Source organism: Puntigrus tetrazona, chromosome 2 (assembly GCF_018831695.1).
Source record: "Puntigrus tetrazona isolate hp1 chromosome 2, ASM1883169v1, whole genome shotgun sequence".
NCBI lineage: Eukaryota > Metazoa > Chordata > Actinopteri > Cypriniformes > Cyprinidae > Puntigrus > Puntigrus tetrazona.
Genome location: NC_056700.1, coordinates 4,415,805 through 4,442,940, shown reverse-complemented (window position 1 = coordinate 4,442,940; position 27,136 = coordinate 4,415,805). Strand labels below are relative to the sequence as shown.

General features: G+C 35.9%; 2 protein-coding genes across 2 annotated transcripts; both read right to left on the bottom strand.

Annotated features, from left to right (window-relative positions):
* Positions 1 to 10,221: 10,221 nt before the first annotated feature.
* LOC122323895 (oxysterol-binding protein-related protein 1) lies at positions 10,222 to 19,564 on the bottom strand. Its single transcript, XM_043218010.1, has 13 exons — positions 19,485 to 19,564; positions 18,200 to 18,321; positions 17,014 to 17,089; positions 16,564 to 16,698; positions 15,683 to 15,780; positions 15,415 to 15,597; positions 15,219 to 15,326; positions 14,982 to 15,071; positions 14,454 to 14,583; positions 14,214 to 14,333; positions 13,110 to 13,233; positions 12,314 to 12,404; positions 10,222 to 10,843 (listed from the first exon to the last, which is right to left on the bottom strand). Exons 2-13 carry the CDS (start codon positions 18,256 to 18,258, stop codon positions 10,741 to 10,743), a joined length of 1,317 nt encoding a protein of 438 aa, XP_043073945.1. The 5' UTR covers positions 18,259 to 18,321; positions 19,485 to 19,564; the 3' UTR covers positions 10,222 to 10,740.
* A 1,209-nt stretch (positions 19,565 to 20,773) lies between these two features.
* On the bottom strand, positions 20,774 to 27,017 carry LOC122323886 (NLR family CARD domain-containing protein 3-like). The gene is made up of 6 exons (XM_043217998.1): positions 26,954 to 27,017; positions 23,775 to 25,781; positions 23,409 to 23,582; positions 23,042 to 23,215; positions 22,036 to 22,082; positions 20,774 to 21,720 (listed from the first exon to the last, which is right to left on the bottom strand). Exons 2-6 carry the CDS (start codon positions 25,772 to 25,774, stop codon positions 21,197 to 21,199), a joined length of 2,919 nt encoding a protein of 972 aa, XP_043073933.1. The 5' UTR covers positions 25,775 to 25,781; positions 26,954 to 27,017; the 3' UTR covers positions 20,774 to 21,196.
* Between the last annotated feature and the right edge of the window lie 119 nt (positions 27,018 to 27,136).

The following is a 27,136-nucleotide window of genomic DNA, read 5'->3' as shown; positions in this document are numbered from 1 at the left end:
CCATACACACACTTACATTTATGCACGCATACACACACACTTACATTTATGCACGCATACACACACACTTACATTTATGCACGCATACACACACACTTACATTCATACATATACATTTATACGCATACAAACACTTACATACACTTACATTTATACGCATACACATACATTCATACACGCATACATACACTTACATTCATACACGCATACACACATTACATTTATACACGCATACACACACACACATTCATACACGCATACACACACACACATTCATACACGCATACACACACATACATTCATACACGCATACACACACATACATTCATACACGCATACATACACTTACATTGATACACGCATACACACACTTACATTGATACACGCATACACACACACTTACATTTATACACTTACATTTATACACATACACACACTTACATTGATACACGCATACACACACACACACACTTACATTTATACACGCATACACACACTTACATTCATACACGCATACACACACTTACGTTTATACACGCATACACACACGTTTATACACTTACATTTACACACATACACACATTTACATACACTTACATTTATACACATACACACACATTCATACACGCATACACACACATACATTTATACACGCATACACACACTTACATTGATGCGCGCATACACACACTTACATTGATGCGCGCATACACACACTTACATTGATACACGCATACACACACTTACATTGATACACGCATACACACACTTACATTGATACACGCATACACACACTTACATTGATACACGCATACACATACACACACTTTTATGCACGTATACACATCCATACACACACTTACATTTATGCACGCATACACACACTTTGATATACGCATACACACACTTACATTTATACATACACATTTACACGCATACACACACTTACATTTATGCACGCATACACACATACACACACTTACATTTATACACGCATACACACACACACTTACATTTATGCACGCATACACACACACACTTACATTTATGCACGCATACACACACACACTTACATTTATGCACGCATACACACACACACTTACATTTATGCACGCATACACACACACACACACTTACATTCATGCACGCATACACACACACTTACATTCATACACGAATACACACACTTACGTTCATACACGAATACACACACTTACGTTCATACACGCATACACACACTTACGTTCATACACGCATACACACACACACGTTCATACACGCATACACACACATACATTCATACATGCATACACACACATACATTTATACACATACATACACATTTATACGCATACACACATTTATACACGCATACACACACTTACAGTTACATTTATACGCATACACATACGTTTATACACGCATACACACACACAGATTCATACACGCATACACACATTTATATACATACATTTATACACATACACACACATTGATACACGCATACACATACACACATTTATACACGCAAACACACACATACATTTATACACATACATTTATACACATACACACACTTACATACACTTACATTTACACACAAACACACACATACATTTATACACGCATGCACATACACACACTTACATTTATACACGCATACACTTACATTTATACATGCATACACACACATTCATACACGCATACACACACTTACATTTATACACGCATACACTTACATTTATACACGCATACACACACTTACATTTATACACGCATACACACACTTACATTTATACACGCATACACACACTTACATTTATACACGCATACACACACTTACATTTATACACGCATACACACATTTATATACATACATTTATACACATACACACACTTACACTTACATTTATACGCATACACACATACATGTATACACTTACATTTACACGCATTTACACACACATACATTGATACATGCATACACATACACACACTTACATTCATACACGCATACACACACATACATTCATACACGCATACACACACATACATTTATACACACACACATTCATACACGCATACACACACATTTATACGCATACACACACTTACGTTTATACACGCATACACACACTTACATTTATACACTTACATTTACACACATACACACACTTACATTTATACGCATACACACACATACATTCATACACGCATGCATACACACACATACATTTATACACATACACACACTTACATTTATACACACAAACACACACTTACATTTATACACAGACATTTATACACACACATACATTGATACACGCATACACACACACACACATTTATACACGCATACACACTTACATTTATACACAGACATTTATATACGCATACACACACATACATACATTTATACACATACATTTATACACATACACACACTTACATTTATACACCCATGCACACACCTACATTTACACACGCATACACACACACACACATTTATACACGCATACACTTACATTTACACACACATACACTTACATTTATACATGCATACACACACACACATTTATACATGCATACACTTATAATTATACACGCATACACACACTTACATTTATACACAGACATTTATACACGCATACACACACACACACTTACATTTATACACATACATTTATACACATACACACATTTACATCTATACACATACATTTATACACGCATACACACACACCTACATTTATATACATACATTTATACACATACACACACTTACATTTATACATGCATACACGCATACACATTTATACATGCATACACACACTTACATTTATACACATACATACACTTACATTTATACATTTACACACACACACACACACATTTATACACATACATACACTTACATTTATACACACATACATATACTTACATTTACACACACACACACTTACATTTATACACATACACATACATATACTTACATTTACACACACACACACACTTACATTTATACACATACACACACTTACATTTATACATCCATGCACACACCTACATTTATACACTTACATTTATACACGCATACACACACTTACATTTACACACCCATGCACACACCTACATTTACACACCCATGCACACACGCATACACACACTTACATTTATACAAGCATACACGCATACACATTTATACACGCATACACTTACATTTATACACATACATACACATTTATACACATACATACACTTACATTTATACACATACACATACATATACTTACATTTATACACACACACACTTACATTTATACACACACACACTTACATTTATACATCCATGCACACACCTACATTTATACACCTACATTTATACAGGCATACACACACTTACATTTATACACGCATACACACACTTACATTTATACAAGCATACACGCATACACATTTATACACGCATACACTTACATTTATACACATACATACACATTTATACACATACATACACTTACATTTATACACATACACATACATATACTTACATTTACACACACACACACACTTACATTTATACACATACACACACTTACATTTATACATCCATGCACACACCTACATTTATACACCTACATTTATACAGGCATACACACACTTACATTTATACATGCATACACACACTTACATTTATACACGCATACACACACTTACATTTACACACTTACATTTACACACTTACATTTACACACACACTTACATTTATACACATACACACACTTACATTTATACATCCATGCACACACCTGCATTTACACACCCATGCACACACCTGCATTTACACACCCATGCACACACCTGCATTTACACACGCATACACACACTTACATTTATACACGCATACACACACTTACATTTATACACAAACTTGCATTTATACATCCATACACACACCTGCATTTATACACGCATACACACACTTACATTTATACACGCATGCACACACCTACATTTATACAGGCATACACACACTTACATTTATACACATACACATACACATACATATACTTACATTTACACACACACACACTTACATTTATACAGGCATACACACATACATTTATACATGCATACACACACCTGCATTTATACACGCATACACACACCTACATTTATACACGCATACACACACTTACATTTATACACGCATGCACACACCTACATTTATACAGGCATACACACACATACATTTATACAGGCATACACACACATTTATACACTTACATTTACACACACACTTACATTTATACACACACTTACATTTATACACATACACACACATTTACACACCCATGCACACACCTGCATTTATACAGGCATACACACACATACATTTATACATGCATACACACACCTGCATTTATACACGCATACACACACTTACATTTATACACGCATGCACACACCTACATTTATACAGGCATAAACACACTTACATTTATACACATACACATAAATATACTTACATTTACACACACACACACACACACATTTATACACATACACACACTTACATTTATACACCCCTGCACACACCTACATTTATACAGGCATACACACACTTACATTTATACACATACACATACATATACTTACATTTACACACACACACACACACACTTACATTTATACACATACACACACTTACATTTACACACCCATGCACACACCTACATTTATACAGGCATACACACACTTACATTTATACACATTTATACACTTACATTTACACACACACTTACATTTACACACACACATTTATACACACACTTACATTTACACACACACATTTATACACACACTTACATTTATACACATACACACACATTTACACACCCATGCACACACCTGCATTTACACACCCATGCACACACATGCATTTACACACCCATGCACACACCTACATTTATACAGGCATACACACACTTACATTTATACACGCATGCACACACCTACATTTATACAGGCATAAACACACTTACATTTATACACATACACATACATATACTTACATTTACATACACACACACACACACTTACATTTACACACCCATGCACACACCTACATTTATACAGGCATAAACACACTTACATTTATACACATACACATACATATACTTACATTTACACACACACACACACACACTTACACACCCATGTACACACCTACATTTATACACCCATGCACACACCTGCATTTACACACCCATGCACACACCTGCATTTACACACCCATGCACACACCTGCATTTATACACGCATACACACACTTACATTTACACACGCATGCACACACTTACATTTATACACACACTTACATTTATACATCCATGCACACACCTACATTTATACACTTACATTTACACACCCATGCACACAGCTGCATTTATACACGCATACACACACCTGCATTTATACACGCATACACACACTTACATTTATACACGCATGCACACACCTACATTTATACACATACACATACATATACTTACATTTACACACACACACACACACTTACATTTATACACATACACACACTTACATTTACACACCCATGCACACACCTACATTTATACAGGCATACACACACATACATTTATACATGCATACACACACCTGCATTTATACACGCATACACACACTTACATTTATACACGCATACACACACTTACATTTATACACGCATGCACACACCTACATTTATACAGGCATAAACACACTTACATTTATACACATACACATACTTACATTTACACACACACACACACTTACATTTACACACCCATGCACACACCTACATTTATACATGCATACACTTACATTTACACACATTTATACACTTACATTTACACACACACTTACATTTATACACATACACACTTACATTTATACACATACACACACATTTACACACCCATGCACACACCTGCATTTACACACCCATGCACACACCTACATTTATACAGGCATACACACACATACATTTATACATGCATACACACACCTGCATTTATACACGCATACACACACTTACATTTATACACGCATGCACACACCTACATTTATACAGGCATAAACACACTTACATTTATACACATACACATACATATACTTACATTTACACACACTTACATTTATACACATACACACACTTACATTTATACACCCATGCACACACCTACATTTATACAGGCATACACACACATACATTTATACACGCATACACACACTTACATTTACACACTTACATTTACACACACACTTACATTTATACACATACACACACTTACATTTATACATCCATGCACACACCTGCATTTACACACCCATGCACACACCTGCATTTACACACCCATGCACACACCTGCATTTACACACGCATACACACACTTACATTTACACATGCATGCACACAATTACATTTATACACACACTTACATTTATACATCCATGCACACACCTACATTTATACACTTACATTTACACACCCATGCACACACCTGCATTTATACACGCATGCACACACTTACATTTATACACGCATGCACACACCTACATTTATACAGGCATAAACACACTTACATTTATACACATACACATACATATACTTACATTTACACACACACACTTACATTTACACACCCATGCACACACCTACATTTATACACTTACATTTATACACATATACACACTTACATTTATACATCCATGCACACACCTGCATTTACACACCCATGCACACACCTGCATTTACACACGCATACACACACTTACATTTACACATGCATGCACACACATTTATACACGCGTGAACACACTTACATTTATACACGCATGCACACAATTACATTTATACACACACTTACATTTATACATCCATGCACACACCTACATTTATACACTTACATTTACACACCCATGCACACACCTGCATTTATACACGCATACACACACCTGCATTTATACACGCATGCACACACTTACATTTATACACATACACATACATACACATACACATACATATACTTACACACACACTTACATTTATACACATACACACACTTACATTTACACACCCATGCACACACCTACATTTATACAGGCATAAACACACTTACATTTATACACACCCACACACACACACATTTACACACCCATGCACACACATTTATACACGAATACACACACACTTACATTTATACAAATACATTTATACACATACACCTACACCTACATTTATACACTTACATTTATACATACATGCATACATTTATACACTTATACTTACATTTATACACATACATTTATTATATTTAATTTGAGTGGATGGATGATAACGTCTACCTAATTTATTTGAACCAGCCTTGACATTCTTCAGAGGAACTTGCTTAGCTTTCAGGGCCACTGGATTCTTTAACGAAAACAGTTCTTCAGGATGCACACCTTAAATATACACCTTGTGCCTTTGTTGGTTCCTGTTCCTCTTCAATTATCTGTGAATCCCCTTCTTTTAGAATGCTGACTTTAGCAGAGGCAGCTGCCAATTCAGTCTCCATTTCCAATGTTTCCTTTTGCATCCTTAGTCGTTCCATTTGCTGGCTGAGCATTTGCTCCTTCTCTTCTAAGGCATGCTTCTCCTTTAATGCAGCATACCGTGCCTTCAGAACCGCTTGTTCTGCTTCTGCAACCTTTAAAGCCGATGAATGTGAACTTTGAGAGCTTCCTTTTGACCTACGAGACACTGAAGAAATACTGTCAGCAGAAGCAACATCATCATCAATGTCCTTTCTTTCTGTGGCCCTTGATAACCAAGAATTTACAGATGACAGAAAGCCTTGAATTACATTAGTCTTTGGTTGATACCACTCATCACTATCCTTTTTACATTCTTCATCACCCAACAAACACTGAAAAGACCTGTGTGCATCCTTGAATTCTTCCAATAATTCTTTATATTTCACCAAACTTTGTCTTACTTCATCAGTGTTCATCCTATCGTCCAACAACTCATTGATGATGTTTGATCTTCGAGTTAGCTGTGCCAATCTTGTTTTTCTATGCGTCCGCATCTGATTAACTTCATCCATGTTTTGTGCAGAGTCCATAGCACCCAAATTAAATTGTTCCATAACTTCTTTATCAGTAGTCTCAAGCATATTTGAAATCCAAGAAAATCTTCAGAAATTAACATCCAAATAAATTTAAACCAACATGGGAATATAACTTCTTTCAAACTTAAAGCACTGCATGTCCTTTGTTTACACATTTTCCCAAAGAATTCTTCTATCTTTCTAGAGCTTCCAAGGTTAACAGGCATACTTTTCAAATCCTTACAATCAATAGAATATTTGCTTGCAGTTAAAATTTCAGACTTTACATACCAACCTTGAAGCATGCTCTGGCCTGATCCTCCATGCTCAATCCAGATGAATCCAATGTAATCCAAACAATAATCCACTCCAATTGTTTCCAGAGCAGGTCTTTAGACTGTTGTGGTGACTATCCTTAATCAATTCGTCACATTAGTCACCTCTTGGGCCTGCTGAGGGTTTAGACGCTTACTGAGCTCCACGGAACACCAACTTCAATGTGCATTTCTTGACATTTATTGCAGACTTGATTACAAAAGTAAAACAAACTTGTGTTACAAAACTTGGTTTCAAGGTTTGGCTGACAACAAACAATAGGTAAGGTCTAAAGACCATGTGCTCCCAGCAGGCCATGCTCCAGTAGGCCACACCCAAAACTTTAAGCCTTCATTCTCCTGCCGAGGGGGAACATCTTCAAAATAAAAGACAGATGCAAAACAAAAAAGATTAAATATATATACCTTTAAATAAAATAAACAAATGGCTCCTACAATTATTTTTTGAAAGTAACATGCCCAACACTGATGGTGACCCGCTACAATTTTGAAACTAACCGCCTCAAATAGATTTTTCAGGCTTTGGGTTCATTAAATAAACAAAAAATCTAAATGTGGCACAGTTTTTATACCACTGGGTCTCTGAAGGAAAACTTTCAATGCGTCTCTACCTGATAAAGCTGTGGTAAATAGTTGTTTCTTTGCTACAAAAGCAAACTTTCTCTGTTTATTTATAAATCTAATCCTGTTGAACTTTCTTCAATTCATACAAGTTGCACAACACCAGTTGAGTGATTTCATTGTAAAACAGTTTTATGAAAAACTGTCATGAAAGACATCAACTGAATGCATAAGGTTAATATGGGCGGCCAAACCAGCTGCTCCTAGCTGGTTTATACTTAAGCTAGTGTTCAGCCTCACCAGCTAAAAATGTGGTTAAACCAGTCAACGAGCTTTTAGTGAAAGAATATATATACATTTTTTTCAGCAGGAATGGAACCTCTTTCTTACTCGTGAACGACAAAAAAACTACAAGAACATAAGATTGTAGAACAATAGCAATCTCTGCAAGAACGAGGAAAACTGTCTGAAAATATATTACAAATGAATATATGATTAAATGACATAAACATCATCACACGCTTGATTGAGTCATCTGGGTTAACTGGTCCAATGACCCAGTGAACTGGACTGGATTTTCATCTCAGAGTTGTTGTCATAGCAACAGCTCTGTAAGCACAGACCTGCTTGAGAGGCGTCTTACTTCACATAATCAGGATTATATGATGGCTTTAGAAGCGGAGCTGAGGCTGCAAGTCTGTCCCTCTAATGACAACTGGATCATAATCTTGATTTTAATATTAATCAGTGTTGTAGTATAAAATTCAAAATTACCACTGAAATTTAGCGCAATAAGTCTAGACCATGCATTAAAACCTCAGCTCCAGCAACCATGTAAGAAAGAAAAACGCACCAGTTTTTTTGCATACAACAGGGTCGCTGACGGAGTAGGTGAAGCCACTGAAAGTGTTTGAGCAATTATGCATGTGCACACATGGACATATTTGTATGCACAAGAAAAGTCTAAGAATGATCGTATTAAATGTTGTATAAAGAAAATACAGCAAACCTAAAACGTGGATGCAGCCTTTAACAATTGCCCAGCTCTGCTCTTTGCTTCTCAGGCTACATACAGCATGACTCTCTGTATCTGCTGTGTCTTTTCATGAGATGTATTCATATAATTTACATTAAAACACAAAAAAAGATATATTGTTTATACATTTATTTATCAACATTAAAAACGTCATGTGGCAAAAATAGTGTTTATGTGACAACATGCATTTTTCAAGGTGCAGCTGTATAATGCACATATTAATAATAATATTCATGTTATATCATCCTAGCTGTGTAATAAAACACTATCGTTCTACTTCTAGTCTAGTTTGAAATTAATCCTTATTAATTGTTGACAAGTTTCCATAAAAATTACAATGTTTCATGTTTAAATGTAACAAATGTTTTGCACAACACTGTACAAATTACGTATGACGTTACACACATCTCACACATCTATTATCATATTTGAGTATGCTTTATATAAATTAATACTACTATAAGATAAAGCTCAGGTTAGATCTCGTGCTTTTTCTGTATGTAATGCCGACCACAACTGTGTCATCATAATCACGGCGTAGCACCAAAACAGACAATCATTTACACATTTATAGAATAATATAGAAATGCAAGCTCCCCGTGCTTTTCCAGAGCACAGGACGCTTCGTTCCCCAGATGTCTCCAGTAGTTTGAGGTCAGTATATGTCAGGCAGGTGTGAGTAGCTTCTGTCCCAGTAGCCTCCATTGTAAAGCCAGTCTGGGGCCCCGGTGTAAGGGTTCGGCCCCTGATGAAACCACCTGCAAGTGAACATGAGTTCAATTTTAAAGTTAAGATCAGTGCAATCATGTCTGTCCATCCGTAAAATACATTTAAAATGCATACAAACCAAAAACTACTGATGAAAAATAATCTGTTTGTCTTTTAGCTCTATTTTGCCTTTTGGAGTTCCTCGGGGCTCCATTTTGGTCCCTGTTCTGTTCTCATTATATATGCTTCCTTTGGGGTCCATCCTTACCAGGCATGGGTTTCATTTCATTTCTATGCTGTTGACACCCAAATCTATCTACCGATGATGATAGAAATGATAGAGACCATTGATTTTCTGATATTAAATCTTTAAATAAATGAGGACAAAACGGAGGTCATTGTGTTTGGGATTTTGGTAACCGATTATGATCTGGGTTCCTAAAGAGAAGAATTTGGGCATTACTTTCAATTCTACACTGACGTTCAATAAATAGATAAACATACCTGGGTGCACAAGACACAAAATACTTCCCAACAAGTACATATCACTGCAGTTTCCAAAAGAAATGAACAATAGAGGCAGTAAAACTTGGACACCAGTTATTCCTTTTCAATTAAATTTTCATTTGTTTTGATTAATAAAGTGTAATTTTTGCACAATTGCTTGAAGATTATGGAGTACAGAGACGTACTTGAAAGACAAGGAGCTCGACAAAACAGTTCAAATCTGTGTAAAATGACACAGTTGCATCAACAAATGTGTTTTTATCTCAATTTTGTATTTCTTAACAGTATCGAGTAGGTATAGGGTTAGATTTGGTGAAGGGCATATTTCCAACATGATAGAGCATTAACTTTTAGCAACAGTCCACAGATATTTTAATTCTGAACCGCTGCAGTATATATCTATATTGCTGTAATAAAACCGTGCCAGGGTTCACATATTGAACCTGTGTTTTAGTGACACTCAGCGGACATTTTTCATTAAAACTGCTGCAAAACATGCAGTAAAGCATGTAAAAAATGTTGCACAAAATTGAGACAATTTTTATGAGACCAAGTTGGATAAATAATATAGTTAAAACTAGTTTCTTCCAACAAAGATTGTTCTAAGAGCCAAGTTTTTTTTCTGAAGCAGATATAAATCGACTTCAGATTAAAATGCAGCTGCCAGACTGTTGACTGGTCCCTGCAAATTGAATCATATCTCCCCTGTATTATGCTTTCTGCACCGGTTGCTGTTGTGTTACAGAATCAAGTTTAAAATGTTATTGATTGTTTTTAAAGCTCTGAGTGGAACGGCTCCTGAATATCTTTTAAACCCAAAAACATCTGTTCAGTCGCTGAGGTTTTCTAAGCAAAGAGTATTGATGGTCCCAAGATCTTTCACTTTATCTACAAGACTGGATTTAAAACTACGTACAATTATTTCAGAACAAAGAAGACGCTTGAATTATTTAGCCTACTTTTAGATATTAGTATACGTTTTGTTGCTGGGTATATATTAACTTTTGTCAAACCTTATTTTCCATTCCTCGTCTGATTTGGAGCGATTTTTCCGGGCTGTTCGCTGTTTCTCCTCCAGTCTGTTCTTCTCTGCACTGGCTGCATCTGGAAACAGTGAACAAGCATATCGTATATTACAGTTAAGCAGACTTATGTTATTATATATGTATATATATAAATATATCTAAACCGGAACATAACCTGATGATCTCTTGCACCTACACTGGCTTCAAACTCAAGTATTATTTATAAACTACTGCAGTTTTTTTATTAAAGATTATATATATGTATACAATTTTAATTGCAATCATTTGTTTTATTTTTAGCGTAATGTTGCTAGAAAATCCAAGAGAATGCACAAATTGCCATTTTATTAGTTTTAGCTTTTTGAATGATTTCATTACTACATTTCTTCTTCTCAGTTTTAGTTTAATTTTTCATTTATTTCCAGTTAGTCATTTTTAATTTTCATTTAGTTTTCCTTGTTTTCTAATATTTATAATTGATTTTAGTTGAATTAGTTGTGAAGAGTGTGACCACAAGTGGGTATTTAGACAAGCCCGTGGTTTTGGTCATTACAAACCCAGGAGGTGATGTTGGATTTTGAGACTATGATAACGATGCTAGATATGCACACGCAGGCCTCTTCGATGTCCCCTAGTTAGAGCATTTGGGTCACCTCCTCAATAACATCTCATTAAACCCAGTTGGTCCACTGTCTTAAGGCCCTTATTTGTACCATGCAGTTCTAAGGAACAATCCTGCATGAATCCTGAATCCTGAACGAACGTCTATGAGAGATGAATGTACCTATGTGTCCGTTCTCCAGGGCTCTGATATCAGGTCTCAGACGACAGTCCGTCTGTGGAAGAGCTCGTTGCATGTCTCCATCCAGCTCATTCAGCTGCAGAGCGAAGGATGTGAACGCATAGTACTGACAGACAGACAGAAAGAAAGAAAAATTGAGTCACAATCTGTCATAAAACAGGCATGTATGAACCTGTATGAACCTGTATGAACTAAGGGAGGTGGGTAAAATGGTATAGGCCATATATATACTGTATATACAGACCTGTATATACATACAATATGCATATTTGTTATTAAAGATCATGCTAAAGATCATGTACAGCATTTGTTGATGATATAATCAGTTGAAGGGATTTAGCATTTTAGCACTTCTTTGTATGAGAGGTATATATATATATATATATATATATATATATATATATATATATATATATATATATATATATATATATAGACTACTCCTAGTCACTTCCTCATTGTGTTTAGAATTGCACACTTGTAAACGTAAACTTATTATTGTTGTTTGTTTTTAATAAAAAAAAGATAGATTAATTAGATTATTAATAGATTAATAGATTAATGTAAGATTAATGCTGGTGACTTTGACTGAGATGTACTTCATTTTCAAGCCAACATTTAGTTTTTACTTATGTCTACTGTATTCAGTCTTTAAAATTTTATAAAAGCTGTGTTTATCATAATATGTCAGAATCATAAACGGTTGTTTAGACACCTTATTTTCTGTAATAATCCAAATGGGAATTAGGGTGATTTGAAAAATAATGGATAGGCTACAAAAAAATTTTTTCAGTTTTATATCACCATCAAATTATCAAAGTATTCTTATAGTGTACAGTTGCATTGGTTTGGGTTGTTTCTGATACAGCAAAAAAAGGCATGTTAAGGAGTAGAAACAAGTGGTAATTTATACCAAATATATGTATTATACCCAAATATATACCCAATACAAATCCTTCCAATAGGACCTTCATAGTAGAAATTAATCAAATCAATTCTAATTCAGCAAGAAGTTACATTACATTATGACCAATCAATACAGTCACTCATCACAATAATACTACTACTAATAATAATACTGCATACTTTCCCTGAGTTGTCAGGTCGTGGTGATATCCTCCAGATCAGCTCACTTCCTGGAATCACCTGCACCGTCTCGGCCTCTGGAGGAGGCATTTCATCCGGCTCCTCGTCCGCGCTATTACTCTGAAAACAACCAATTCTGCATTTCAGCAACACATACTGCACACTACGTTAGACGGCGATCCAGGTTATTAATACCAGCAATCAAATGCGCGCCGTACGATCGTGATCAGGATCAGTCACCTGTGTGCTTCCCTTCCTGTCCTTCTCAGAGCGCTTCGTGTCACACTTCCTGTGAGCTTCAAATGCCGCTGGGTCCACAGAATATAAACACTCCGTCCACTTGCCATACAGAGCACAGATCTTTTTTTTGCTGGACACACATATGGCAAAAAATTATGGCCATTTTACTGCTGTACATTTGTTTATGCTTTTTAAGGGAACACAGTTAACTAAGAGTCCAGATATAATAATAGTGGTAATAATAGTCAGCAAATAGTCAAGTAGTTGTTGTATTTTGATGCAGTGAACTCATACGAGCAAAGTCATACAAAAAGTAAAGGTTACACTTTGTTTCGACAGTCCACTTTTGACATTCTACTAACTATTATTAACGTTGCAACTACATTTCTACTAACTCTCTATGTCTATTAGAGTATTAGGTAGGGGTTAGTCGAGTTGACGTAGAATGTCACTATATAGAGCTAACTTTACTGCACTACAGTCATATCAAAATCAACATTCAATGTCATTTTAGTGGTGTTTACATACCTTTTATCAAGAATGTATCCTTCCACTTTATGCAACTCTTTTCCAAAGATGCCACACGGCTTGAAAGTCAAACAACATCTTTCCCCAGTTCTGTTAAAAAAGCAGAGTAAAAATCATTCGAGGACCATATGTCTTTCATAATAGTTGTTCTTTTCAAACCTTAATAACACAAGAATAGTATCATTTACTTCCTTGTTTGTTACGCTTCGTCAGATTAAGGACTATACTTGCGCTTACTTATGATTAATAATTTCGACATTTCCATATTGCTCGATCCACAGTTGTCCCATGATAATGTTGTGAACACAGCAGGTCGGGTTGGTCCAGGTGTAGGCTTCGTTGTGGCTGAAAAACAACAAACGAAGAATGCTCAAGTCAATCGTATCGTCTTCTTGACCTCTCATGCAACATGTTCAGGGCATCCATGACTCACAGAGGAAGCTCTAGGGTGATGATTCCACGCGGTTCAGCCTCCACACACTTTCCCCAGAACTTGAGCTTTGGGTAAATGGAGCCATGAAACATGAAGTTGTTCTTTATGCCCTCGGCGTGGAAGGCACTGACCGGCGGATGATGACTGACCTGCTCAGAGACCCATCTGAAGCCCAGATCCTCTCTGATGACGCAAAAACAAACACGTCGGTTCATAGGAAACATTAACGTATTCGCTCATAGCTGATCAGTTGATGTGAAACTCTGACCTGAGCAGCTCGTAGGTTTCTCCGAGCAGAGGGTTGAAGGGTTTTCCCGTCCTCTCCCACTGTGAGGCCACAGCTGACACCGCGAAAGCTGCCACACACTGGAAGAAACAACAACAAAGAAACGCTTCCAGCTTGGCATTTCAACTACCAAAACACTTCATACAGTCTCAAATCAACTTCCATAACAGTAGGAAGTGTTTTCACCCAACAATCAAAATGACAATTAAATTGAAAGAATAAAATCTGTGTATGTGTCCACAGTCATATATATTGTATGTATATTATATTATGTAAAGGTTATATAAACATGCAAAATGGTTTGAGTTTGGGTGGTAAATATGTTTGAGCCATTTCAGGCTTATTGAGTATAATTATAAATCTTCAGATGTTTTGCTTATAGTAAAAATTATTATTTTGATATTTTCATACATTTCACTTATATTAAAATAAGCGTTTTTACATTGCATGATGCAAATTCTGTATGCTGAAGGTAATTAAATGAAAGCATGTTGAATTCAGGCCTTAGTATTAATCTATATGATTTAGTGTTTGTTATTGTTTGACCTTAAGGGCATTTTTATGAGAAATCTAATTAGACCACCTAAAATGAAACCGAAAGTAGAAAATTAAGCTAATTTTCACAATCTGTCCAGTTTAAAAATGTAATATATCCATGTAATATCTGAATTCTGGTCACCATAATAATACTTTCATTGGCTTTGCAATGGAAACATAGTGCTGAAATGCATTTATGGTAACATATGCATGTTAATATAGGCCAAGCTTAAATTCAACACTGTTTTACTCAGTTTTACCCTGCTCTATTTCTCTATTCACCAAGGGTTTCTTGGCCTAAAAAAAAGAAAAGAAAATATATTTACCTTCATTCTGTGGATGGAGTCTTGTGAAGCGCTGGCCTTCTGGATGAGGTACGTGTGCTCCATGTATTCAGTCAATCTCTGAAGAAAACTCAAAGGCTCATTGAAAATCACCGGCATTGTGATTTTAGAAAGTTCCTGTGAAGATGACAATAATTGGAGTCACATTTACCACTTTATAATACAGATTTTTTTGTAAAAACGTTTAATAACTGTGCATAGTTCATCAATTATACAACGAGTTCAAGCAGCACTATATTCAGCTCAAGGCAGTTAAAAGAATTCAGAATTCCAGCCTCATTCATAAAATTAGCAAATTTGAGAAATGATCGCATGTTCAAATTTAGGATGGTTTCTGCGCAACACTTTATAAATGAGGCTCCAGACCACTGCTCACATCATGCTTACAGCAATGCAAACATATTTATGCTTATAAAGGCATATTTGGCTTACCATCCCAATGCATTTTTTGAGAACGCTCCACATGCTGACATTGTTTCGTGAGAACATTGCAGCGGGAAGAGCCGACCTATTGCAACAAGGAGAGTAAAACACATTTCTCTATTCGTTCAGAAATGCACAGTTAATCAGAGAACACCATGTATCCCAGCCAGTGATATTAATTTGTCGATCTTAATATTATCACTTCGTAATGCAATCACAGCCATACTGATATTAATATCAATAGTATGATATCAGATGCGATACTGCTAATACACAAAAGTTCAATAAACAATAAAAATACATTAGAGCCGAATCAATAGCTGCATGACACAGAGCAATGCTGCGATGACGTTCAGTATAAACCAGGCTTAACCCCTTAACCCTGTAACCAACCACGTTTATATCTGAAATCACAACTAATAGATCTATGCAAGCAACATAAGAAAGTAAGCAAACTAAATCATATTTTACTAGTACAAACTATAAATGTTCCTCTTTTTATGATAATTTGATGATATTTTTAATAGTACGGTGTGCCACAAGGCTCTGTCTTGGGGCTTCTACCATTATGATTGATTAATAACATGTCCATTATTACAATATGTAGTTAAGTAATGAAATATGGTTTTACTTCACTCGATTACATCAAGGTTTGTGAAGGTAAATTTTAAGGCTAATAAAGCACCTTTCAAGGCCAAAGAAAGAAAATCGAAGAAATAAATTTAATGGAACAAAATATGTCAATATGGTCTGTAAACGCTCAATGTAAACTTATTTTATTAGGAACACTTCAGACTGTGTATATATATATATATATCATTGAAGTGTTTAGGTTTAAAACAAGACCATGAAGGTTGCATTTGGCCATTGACGGATTTTTTGACAGATTGTTTTCATCTTAAACATAAACTAATTAAATTTCGTTCCATTTCTCAGAAAACAAGACTTCATATCTTCCCTTTTTCATCTCAAGTAAATGTCCTTTATATGGATTTAACATTTAATGCCAATGCATTTTTGAAATTTTGAGGCCTTTATTTGTGAAAACAATAGCAGACAAAAGAAGTTTTAACAGCACGAATGAGCAGCAGCAATTCAGCAAACTAGCCTTTTTATACATGAAGTGAAAAATGAATACACATTTCGAAATGGGAAATGGGATAGGAAACCAATTCCCATGAAGCTGAAGGTATACCTGTGATTTTTGACTCCATTGCACTGGGTTTTGTCACCCTGACTACCGTCCCCTGACATGATGTCTCTGGGGTCCCAGATAAAGCTGTGTCAATAGACACCAAACTGTTTACTGATCCGGCTCTAGAAAAACAGAGAAGGATTTAGCAAAAACATGGCGAAGAAGAATATCTGATACATCTTATAATTATAAACATACTAAAATAATGATATAGACAGACAAGCAAGACCATGCTTTTAAAAAGCTTTATAATCTTAAGCAGATCATAGAGAACACTGATGCCAATGTTTAGTATGATCTAACACAATTACATCAACAAAATGAATTTGTAATACTCCTCAAATTATTTATTGCTGTGTACATTATGTATATGGATAATACATGCATTGAAGCAAATTATGCACATTGTGAAGCATATGCGATTATAAGATTATGACAGTATTAGATTCTGCGAAATGATGACATCTGTCAACAGCAAATTACTGTAAGACACAGGCTTGCAACTTTTTCAGTTTAGTGTTATTTGAATTAAATTCCAGCTTCTCGTTCTCTCAGCTCATCCTGAGATGATGTTCATAATGTTGCAGGTTTCTCTAGTTTCAGCAGGCGCTGCTATTTTAAGCATGTTTACTGTAGTTCACAATGTACTGAACATCTGTTTACTAGAGCCCTAAAAAAGAATCAGCGCTTAGCTGTACAACACAGTCAGTCAAAACTAAACCTTTGTGTCTTATTTAGCCCTAAAGGTGCACATTAATACCTTAAAGGTACATACTGTATCAGTAACTAAATTAGTGTCTAAATGTTACAAAGGGTACAGGTTTTGCACCTTTATTCTGTGTAAACCTTGCTTTGTAATAATTGCAAGTAAATTCTATGAATAAATAAACATTAGGTAACACAGATAGTAAACACAATACGACTTACACACCATTCTTCTCACTCCTCACTATATGATTAAATATTAATCTTTTATTGTTGGCACACTTCATTTAAATTTTTCCCCACCTGAAACATTGAAACGTTAATGCAAAACTCAAAGCAGAAATTCAAGCATAATAATAATAATAATAATAATAATAAGCACTGGCTCGGTGACATCAAAAACACAGAAAAATGCACACTTGATTAACATCATGACAGATGCTACTGTACTTGTCACATTCACAATCACTTGACCTATCTTTACTTTCAGCACCAGAAAACTGGTTAAATCTACTGTCCGTAGCTTCACATGACATGAAAGTGAACAAATCAGCAGAGAAGAGCAGAAACGTGAATGTACCTGCTTGAACGGCTTCTGCAGGAGTCACCTTGTTTTCCGTCCTGCCTGCTGTTCCTGTGTGTGAGACTGTAGGTGCGTGAAATAGAGCACGGTGTGTATGTGTGCATGCATCACAGCGCATGAGTGTGTGTGTGTGTGTGTGTGTGTGTGTGTGTGTGTGTGCGTGTTTGCAGAGCTCAGCATAAAGAGGATCGGAGAGCAGCTGATCAATCTACATCTGTGCTGTGATGAAAACTCACACCAACACAAGCAGCTATGTGCTACCTGAGCTATTAATAATAATTCAACCCTTTTACACATAGCAGCATTTTTACATAGCTTCTGGACTAAACGTGTTACTCAATTGCTGTATTTCACTGCACACTAATATCACAAGACTCTATGTATAGACTGTGTGGAAATGTGCTATTCTCAGAGAAATGAACAGGTAAACATGATAAATGAATATGATTAGATAGATAGATAGATAGATAGATAGATAGATAGATAGATAGATAGATAGAGTCATAGCTGAAGTGTGGAAGTGATTATGAAAGGCGTAATGGAACAATACTGCTCACTATACTCTGAGCTGTCTTAAGAAGCTTTACTCCTCTTAAGAAGCACCCTTCAGAAACACTCTCGTTAATTTTATGCCATGTATTATATCCAGACAACTGCATAATGCAAAAGAAAACCCCAGCCTTCTTGGAAACTGCCTCAAGTCCCTATTAGCACACATTTATAAGGTGTCGAAGCCAATAATCACATTCTACTCAGTCTATGTAATCTAGACAAAGGGTTACACAGTTGCGTTCAAAACCTTTCTCCTACCACACTGTCTTTATTGTCTTGAAACATCTCTCTTGTTAGCACAGAGGAGCTTAGCCTGCTAACTTAGCATAATGCTAACTGACTATGAAACAAAACAAGAAGAGCTTATATGGGAGAGATTAAAGATTCAGAAACATAAAAATGTTCTTCGTTTGCATCATTATGACTTCTTAATTCCAAATATGATCTAATGTTCCTATGTTGACAAAATAAATGTACTTGCATTTAAATTAATCACCTGTTACAATGCACTTATTGTGTACATACGTTTTCACATTGTACTTATATATTTATAAGTGCCTATGCAATTACATCTGTATTAAATTATCTCATTACTGTTGACCCACCCCTTACACCTTAACCTAGTTAAGTTTCCAAGGCCAAGCTGCATGCAAGTGTCTTGTCACAAAGTGCAATGCCATATGTCTGATGTGTATTTTGCTTGTTGTTCTCATTTAATTCACCTTAAATCCTCAGCTTTCCTCCGTCACACAAACAGTAAACACCACCATTAAACAGAAATATGCAATAACTTTAATTTAACAACATTACATGTAACATACAACGCTAATAAGCATAACTGATGAGAAAAACTAAGAAACATAGTGAGAAAGAAAAAACATTTAAACATTTTAAATGCAAAGCAGGGAATTCTGGGAATGTCTCTTTATGGGTTTTCCCTGTAGATTTTACAGGAATTTACCATTAACCATTTAACAGGTTTTTACTGTAGAATTTTTATAGTCTTTACCATTAAAATCAGCCATTTGTTTTTACAATGCAGTCATTAATTGACAGAGTTTCAGTGAGAGATGTCTAAGGATATCTTTTTATCATAATTTTATGTTCTGTGCAAAATCTAAGTCCGTCCGAGTCATAATTGCAGTCTGTTGTTCAGTCTAGCACAGAGAAACTGGGGAACCATAATAAACCCCAAACCCAGCATAGACGGGTTCAGTGAACGTGGTGTTGAATGTGTGTATGTGTGTGAGTGTGTGTGTGTCGGAGACACCGTAGAAAGACAGAGTACCAGCAGACGAGTCCAGATACACACCTACTCGGTTAGAAGATGAAGGGGCTGATATCTCAGTGCTGTCATTATTGTGACAGACAGTGAGTCTGTTATAAAAAATGCTCAGATTCCAAGACTTTTGATTGAATCCAAATCTACAGTCACTTCCTCCTTTCCTGCTGATATCTTTGTATGTCATCGATATCTCTGTCCCTCTCCCGTTCCATTCAGCTTCCCAGTAACAGCGTCCGGTCAGACCCTGTCCACACAGAACCTGAGGATGGTGCTCAAATCTCTCTGAATGATCAGGATATGACTGCAGCTCTTCAACGTATGTCGCTTTTCTGTATCCCTCAGACAGAATCAAATGGGTGTTTACTGTGTTTGGATCTAGTGTGAGGCTACAGGCATCTGAACGCACAAGAATGAGAGAAAATGAGATAAACATTTGAAGAGATCATTTGCGAAAATGATAAATTACATATGTACAAATTACACTGATTATTGTTCATTATTCTCTACATATAGCACATTCTAAACTCTAAACATATAGCCAGTCTAAACTCCGCTGTTAAGGCATTGCAGTTTAACCCCACGACAAGTCAGTTTTAGCAAATCACCATAAGCGGATGGAGTTATCTGTTTTTGGAAATAAACTCTTCATTTATTATAAACAAACAGACAAATAAATAAATACATGTATAAGTTTGTGATATGTAGACCTACATTTTTGCAGCCCTGCTCGGATCCTAAAATCTCCTCCATGATCCACACTGTAAACATAAAAATACACATGCGTTATAAAACATTGTATATTGCTGATACACAAAAAACACACATTTACATAACTTTAACTCTTTAAGTTATCAGTCACAGCAAGAATTTTTTTAAAATAATTTTTAAAAAGGAAATTATATCTAAGCATGAAATATGTCAAAAGAAATAACAGAGCCTCTAGATCTAAACAGTAAAACAAACAAAATGCTTAACTCTGGCTTCATGATTTATTTTATATATTTTTTTGCTTTAACAAAGACTTTCTGGATTGAATTCAGGGCAATGATTAAAACATACGTGGTAGATGGATTTTATCAACACCCCCATTTATTTTAACATTTGTTTCTGTTTTTCATCGTGTTTTGATCCAGACATTCAACACTCTTTTAGAAGATGGAAATTTCTATCAATAACGGAGAAAGTGTTTTGCAAGTTTCCTTAAAGCATTTTTATAAAATTGTATAAACGGTATAAACTGTTTTTTAATGAGCTCTAGCTAACATATACTAAGAGTTGTATTATTTTAAAAAAGATTAATAACCTCTGTAGCAAATGTAGCTTTTGTTCATTGATAATGGTAATGCATTAACTAAGGTTAACTCAAACTGTGTTGGGGAGCACAGTCTCAGCATCCCCTGCTGGTTTCACTAACAGCGCTTCCAGCAGTAACTTGGTTTTCCCAGAGGTCCTCTCTATGTGTAATTCCGGTAGTGAATTCAATGCATGAATAAAACAATGAAGCAGGCATCCTTTTGTCTTGAGAGTTTGTTTTCAGAGTTTGTCTTGACTTGTTTTCAGAGTTTGTCTTGAGTTTGTCTTGACTTGTAAACATCTCCTGCTCATGGTGGACCTCACATAATGATGCAAATATACTTTGATTCGAACCCAAAATGTGAAAAGAGATCAGCTACAGAGAGTCAATCAAATTATGTTTGAAAATATATGAAACACATACTTGAGTTTCTCCAGTGAGCAGTTTGGATCGTTCAGTTTGTCACTAAGTCGCTGGACTCCTGATGGTCCTGGGTGATTATAGCTCAGATCAAGCTCTCTTAGGTGTGAAGGGTTTGAACTCAGAGCTGAACACACAAAACCACAGCCTTGCTCTGTCACCATGCAGCCAGACAACCTACACACACATATACACATTAAACTAATTTAATCTCATTTTAACAGATTTTTCAAAAACAGCTAAAACCAATAACACCAATTCTTCGTTTAGTAATTTTGCTAATTAGTAGGCACAATAGTTCCACATACATATAAAACATAATTTTCTTCTGAACTCACTTTTTCTTATTTATTTATAAACATATCAGTACCTTAATGTTTCTAACTGACAGTTTGGATTCTTCAGTCCATCACAGAGTAGCTTCACACCAGAATCCCACAGATCATTGTTAGTCAGGTCCAACTCTTTTAGGACAGAGTTTGAGGATTGTAGAGCTGATGATAAATTCTCACAGCACCGATCAGTAAGATTACAGCCAGAGAGTCTATACAGCAAGGAACAGATGCAGATGTCCAGTTAATCATTGTGTATACTTTTCATTTAGTTTCAAGCTTTAGTATATTATAGAGGTATTACCATGTTCTTAACCATAATGATTTGTTTATTTGTTCGCTATGAACTGCTTTTAAATCATTTCATGCATATATTGCTTAATTTTCCATAATAATATACTTACAAAGCTTTTGTGCAGTTTATCACAGCAGGTAATAGTCTTCTTCTACCCTCATCTGATGTGTTGTATCTCTTCAGATAAAACTCATCCAGCGCCTTCTCTGACATCTGAAGCATGTAGGCAATTGTTGAGCATTGAGCAGGAGAAAGCTTCTTCTCTGAGTCTGATTTCACAAACTCCTGAATTTCTCTGGACAGAGTCTGATCTTTTACTTCCAGCAGGCAGAGGAACAGATTGATGGACCTTTCAGCGGAGAGTTCACTTCCATCTTTGATCTTCTCTTTAATGTACTGTGAAGTTCTCCTGATGCTCTCTGAGCTGTTCTCTGTGTGTGTCAGTAAATACTGCAAGAGTTTCTGATTGGACTCCATTGAGATGCCCAGAAGGAACCGAAGGAACAGATCCAGCTGTCCATTCTCACTACCAATGGCTTTATCTATTGCTCCTTGATGCAGATTATGCATTGAATCAAAAACCATAAGTGTCTCTGTTGTACTGCATAGATAGCAGTAAAACACATGAAAGGCAGCTAGAAACTCCTGAATGCTCAGATGAATGAAGGTGTAGACTTTCCTCTGATGAATCACAGATTCCTCCTTAAAGATCTCAGTGCAAATCCCAGAATTCACTGAGGCATCGATTACTTCTATGCCACTCTCCCTCAGGTCCTCCTCATAGAACATCACATTGCCCTTCATCAGCTGTCTGAAAGCCACTTGAGCAAGTTTCACAATCACTTCTTTGTTGGATTCCATGAGTTTCTCTGGATCTCTCTCTTCATACTTCTGGTTCCTTGTGCTGATCTGAATCAGCAGGAAGTGGATGTACATTTCAGTCAAAGTTTGAGGAATTTCTGCACTCTGATCTTTTTCCAGGAGTTTCTGAAGCACACTGGATGAGATCCAGCAAAAGACGGGGATGTGGCACATGATGTGGAGACTTCTTGCTCTTCTGATGTGCGAGATGATCTTATTGGCTTGATGTTGGTCACTGATTCTCTTCCTAAAATATTCTTCCTTCTGAGACTCATTGAATCCCTGAATTTCTGTCAGACGGTTGATGTACTCAGAGGGGATCTGATTGGCTGCTGCTGGTCTAGAGGTGATCCAGATGAGAGCAGAGGGAAGCAGCTCTCCTTTCATGAGGTTTGACATCAACACACCCACTGATGAAGTCTCTGTAACGTCACAAACTTTATGAGTGTCTGTAAACATCAGTGGAATCCTGCTTTCATCCAGACCATCAAAGATGAACACAATTTTGCATTCCTCATAAATCTTTGAGTCCAGATCTTGAAGTTCAGGGTGAAAGTCCATCAGAAGTTTCTGAAGACTATACTTATGATCTTGAATCAAGTTCAACTCTCGAAAAGGAAGCAAAAACATGAAATCTACTTCCTGATTGGCTTTTCCCTCGGCCCAGTCCAGAATGAACTTCTGCACAGAGATGGTTTTTCCAATTCCAGCAATGCCTTTAGTAAGAACAACCCTGAGTTTGTCTTTCTCCTCACATTTTGGTTCAGGTGAGGCTTTAAAGATGTCATTGCAGTAGATGGAAGTGTCTTCTGCAGGTTGGGTTCTGGCAGTTTTCTCCATCTGTAAAACCTCATGTTCTTCATTCACTCCATCACTCTCTCCTTCTATGATGTAAAGCTGTGTGTAGATCCTGTTGAGGAGGGTTTCATTCTCTTTGTGTTTGATTCCCTCAAATAAACTCTCATACCTGTCCTTCATGCTGGTTTTATGCTTTTCTTTGACTCTTTTCAGGTCTCTAGACTCCACCTGCAGGCCTGCTGGTGTGTAACAGACTCTGTGCATCTGTAGATGTGGTCTAGATCTCTTTATGCATAGAGGACAGTCAAACTCCTCTGGTAGTCTTGACTGATCCCAGTAGAAACTGATGCATTGACTGCAGAAACTGTGTCCACATGTGATAGAGACTGAATCACTTAGTACCTGCTCACAAGATCCACATCTGGACTGATCCTGGATCAGATCATCCATATTTTCACTAAAGAAACAGGTTTTAAATAAAATATTAAGTTTGCCAAGAGTGAACAGTGTACATTTTTAAGCATTCTATTTTAATTTTGAGTATTATATATTTAATTATTATTTTTGTAGAGAGTAAACTTTTTTTTTTTAGTTTAATGTGAAATGACCCCTTTTTTTAAAGTAGACATGACCAAGAAGTCTTTGAAGACTGTATGTTGTCAGATCAAGATCAGCTCTCAAAATGGAAACACAAACATGAAAAACATGTTAATGAAGAATGCAGACAAAAGTCCAAAATGGAAAGCAAATCAATGTTCATTGACTTGAATGACTATGATTAAATTATCAAAGTCATGATCTATAATATAGCCTGAATTTGATTTGACTCTTATCAGTGGCTTTATACATATATCATATGTCAGATGTATAAATATCATACACACACACACACACACACACACACATATATATATATATATATATATATATATATATATATATAAATAAAATAAAATAAAATACAAATGAAATAAAGACAGGAGACCTGGAAAAATGACAATCCTGTCTAGCAGGTTAAATATTAAGCCTGTCAGCGATCCAAGTCATGCATGCTATTTGTTTTGAATGGAAATGATATCAGAGATGACCGTGTTAAGACCAGCAACCCGATATCTTAAGTTATGTTGGAGATGAAATATAATAACTTCTGTAACTGGTCATACAGAAATGTTTTCAGCGCTTACAAAATTAGTTTTAAGGTCATCTGGTCGATCATTCAGATGTGGTTGTAATTAACCTGATCTCATTAATGCTAATAAATAGTTTGGCGTCAATATGCTACGCGATGGGGTAGATGCGTATCATATGTACGTGAAAACTGCGTAATATACACCAACGCCAATCTTTGAGTTTTCGTTTTTATTTGGCGTAGAGTTTATACGCAACTGAGACCGGGTTCAATTAGCAGATAAATTCAAATAGAGATATTGGCAGGATGTATAGCCTATGTAATTCATAGAATTTCTTAAAAGCAGAAGTCCCAACAGGTTCTTGTGAAAGCAGCTTCATCGCGATCAGAAAGCAGCTATATTCAGACGTAAAACCAGATTTAAAAACGGTTTGTCTCAACACCTACGAAATGATTTGTATATATACATATATGCCTTTGGTGTTTAATGAATAACTTACTGTGATCAAACTGTCCCGCTCGCCAGTCCTGCTGTTTTATGACTTCTTCCCGGTCAGATTTTACTTTCGGTTTCTGTTTCACTTCGCTATTTCAACATTTTATTTTAATTTTACAAGATTTACTATATTATTTCATTCAGTAGCTATAGATAAAATTCTAAATGACTTAAAAATACAATACTC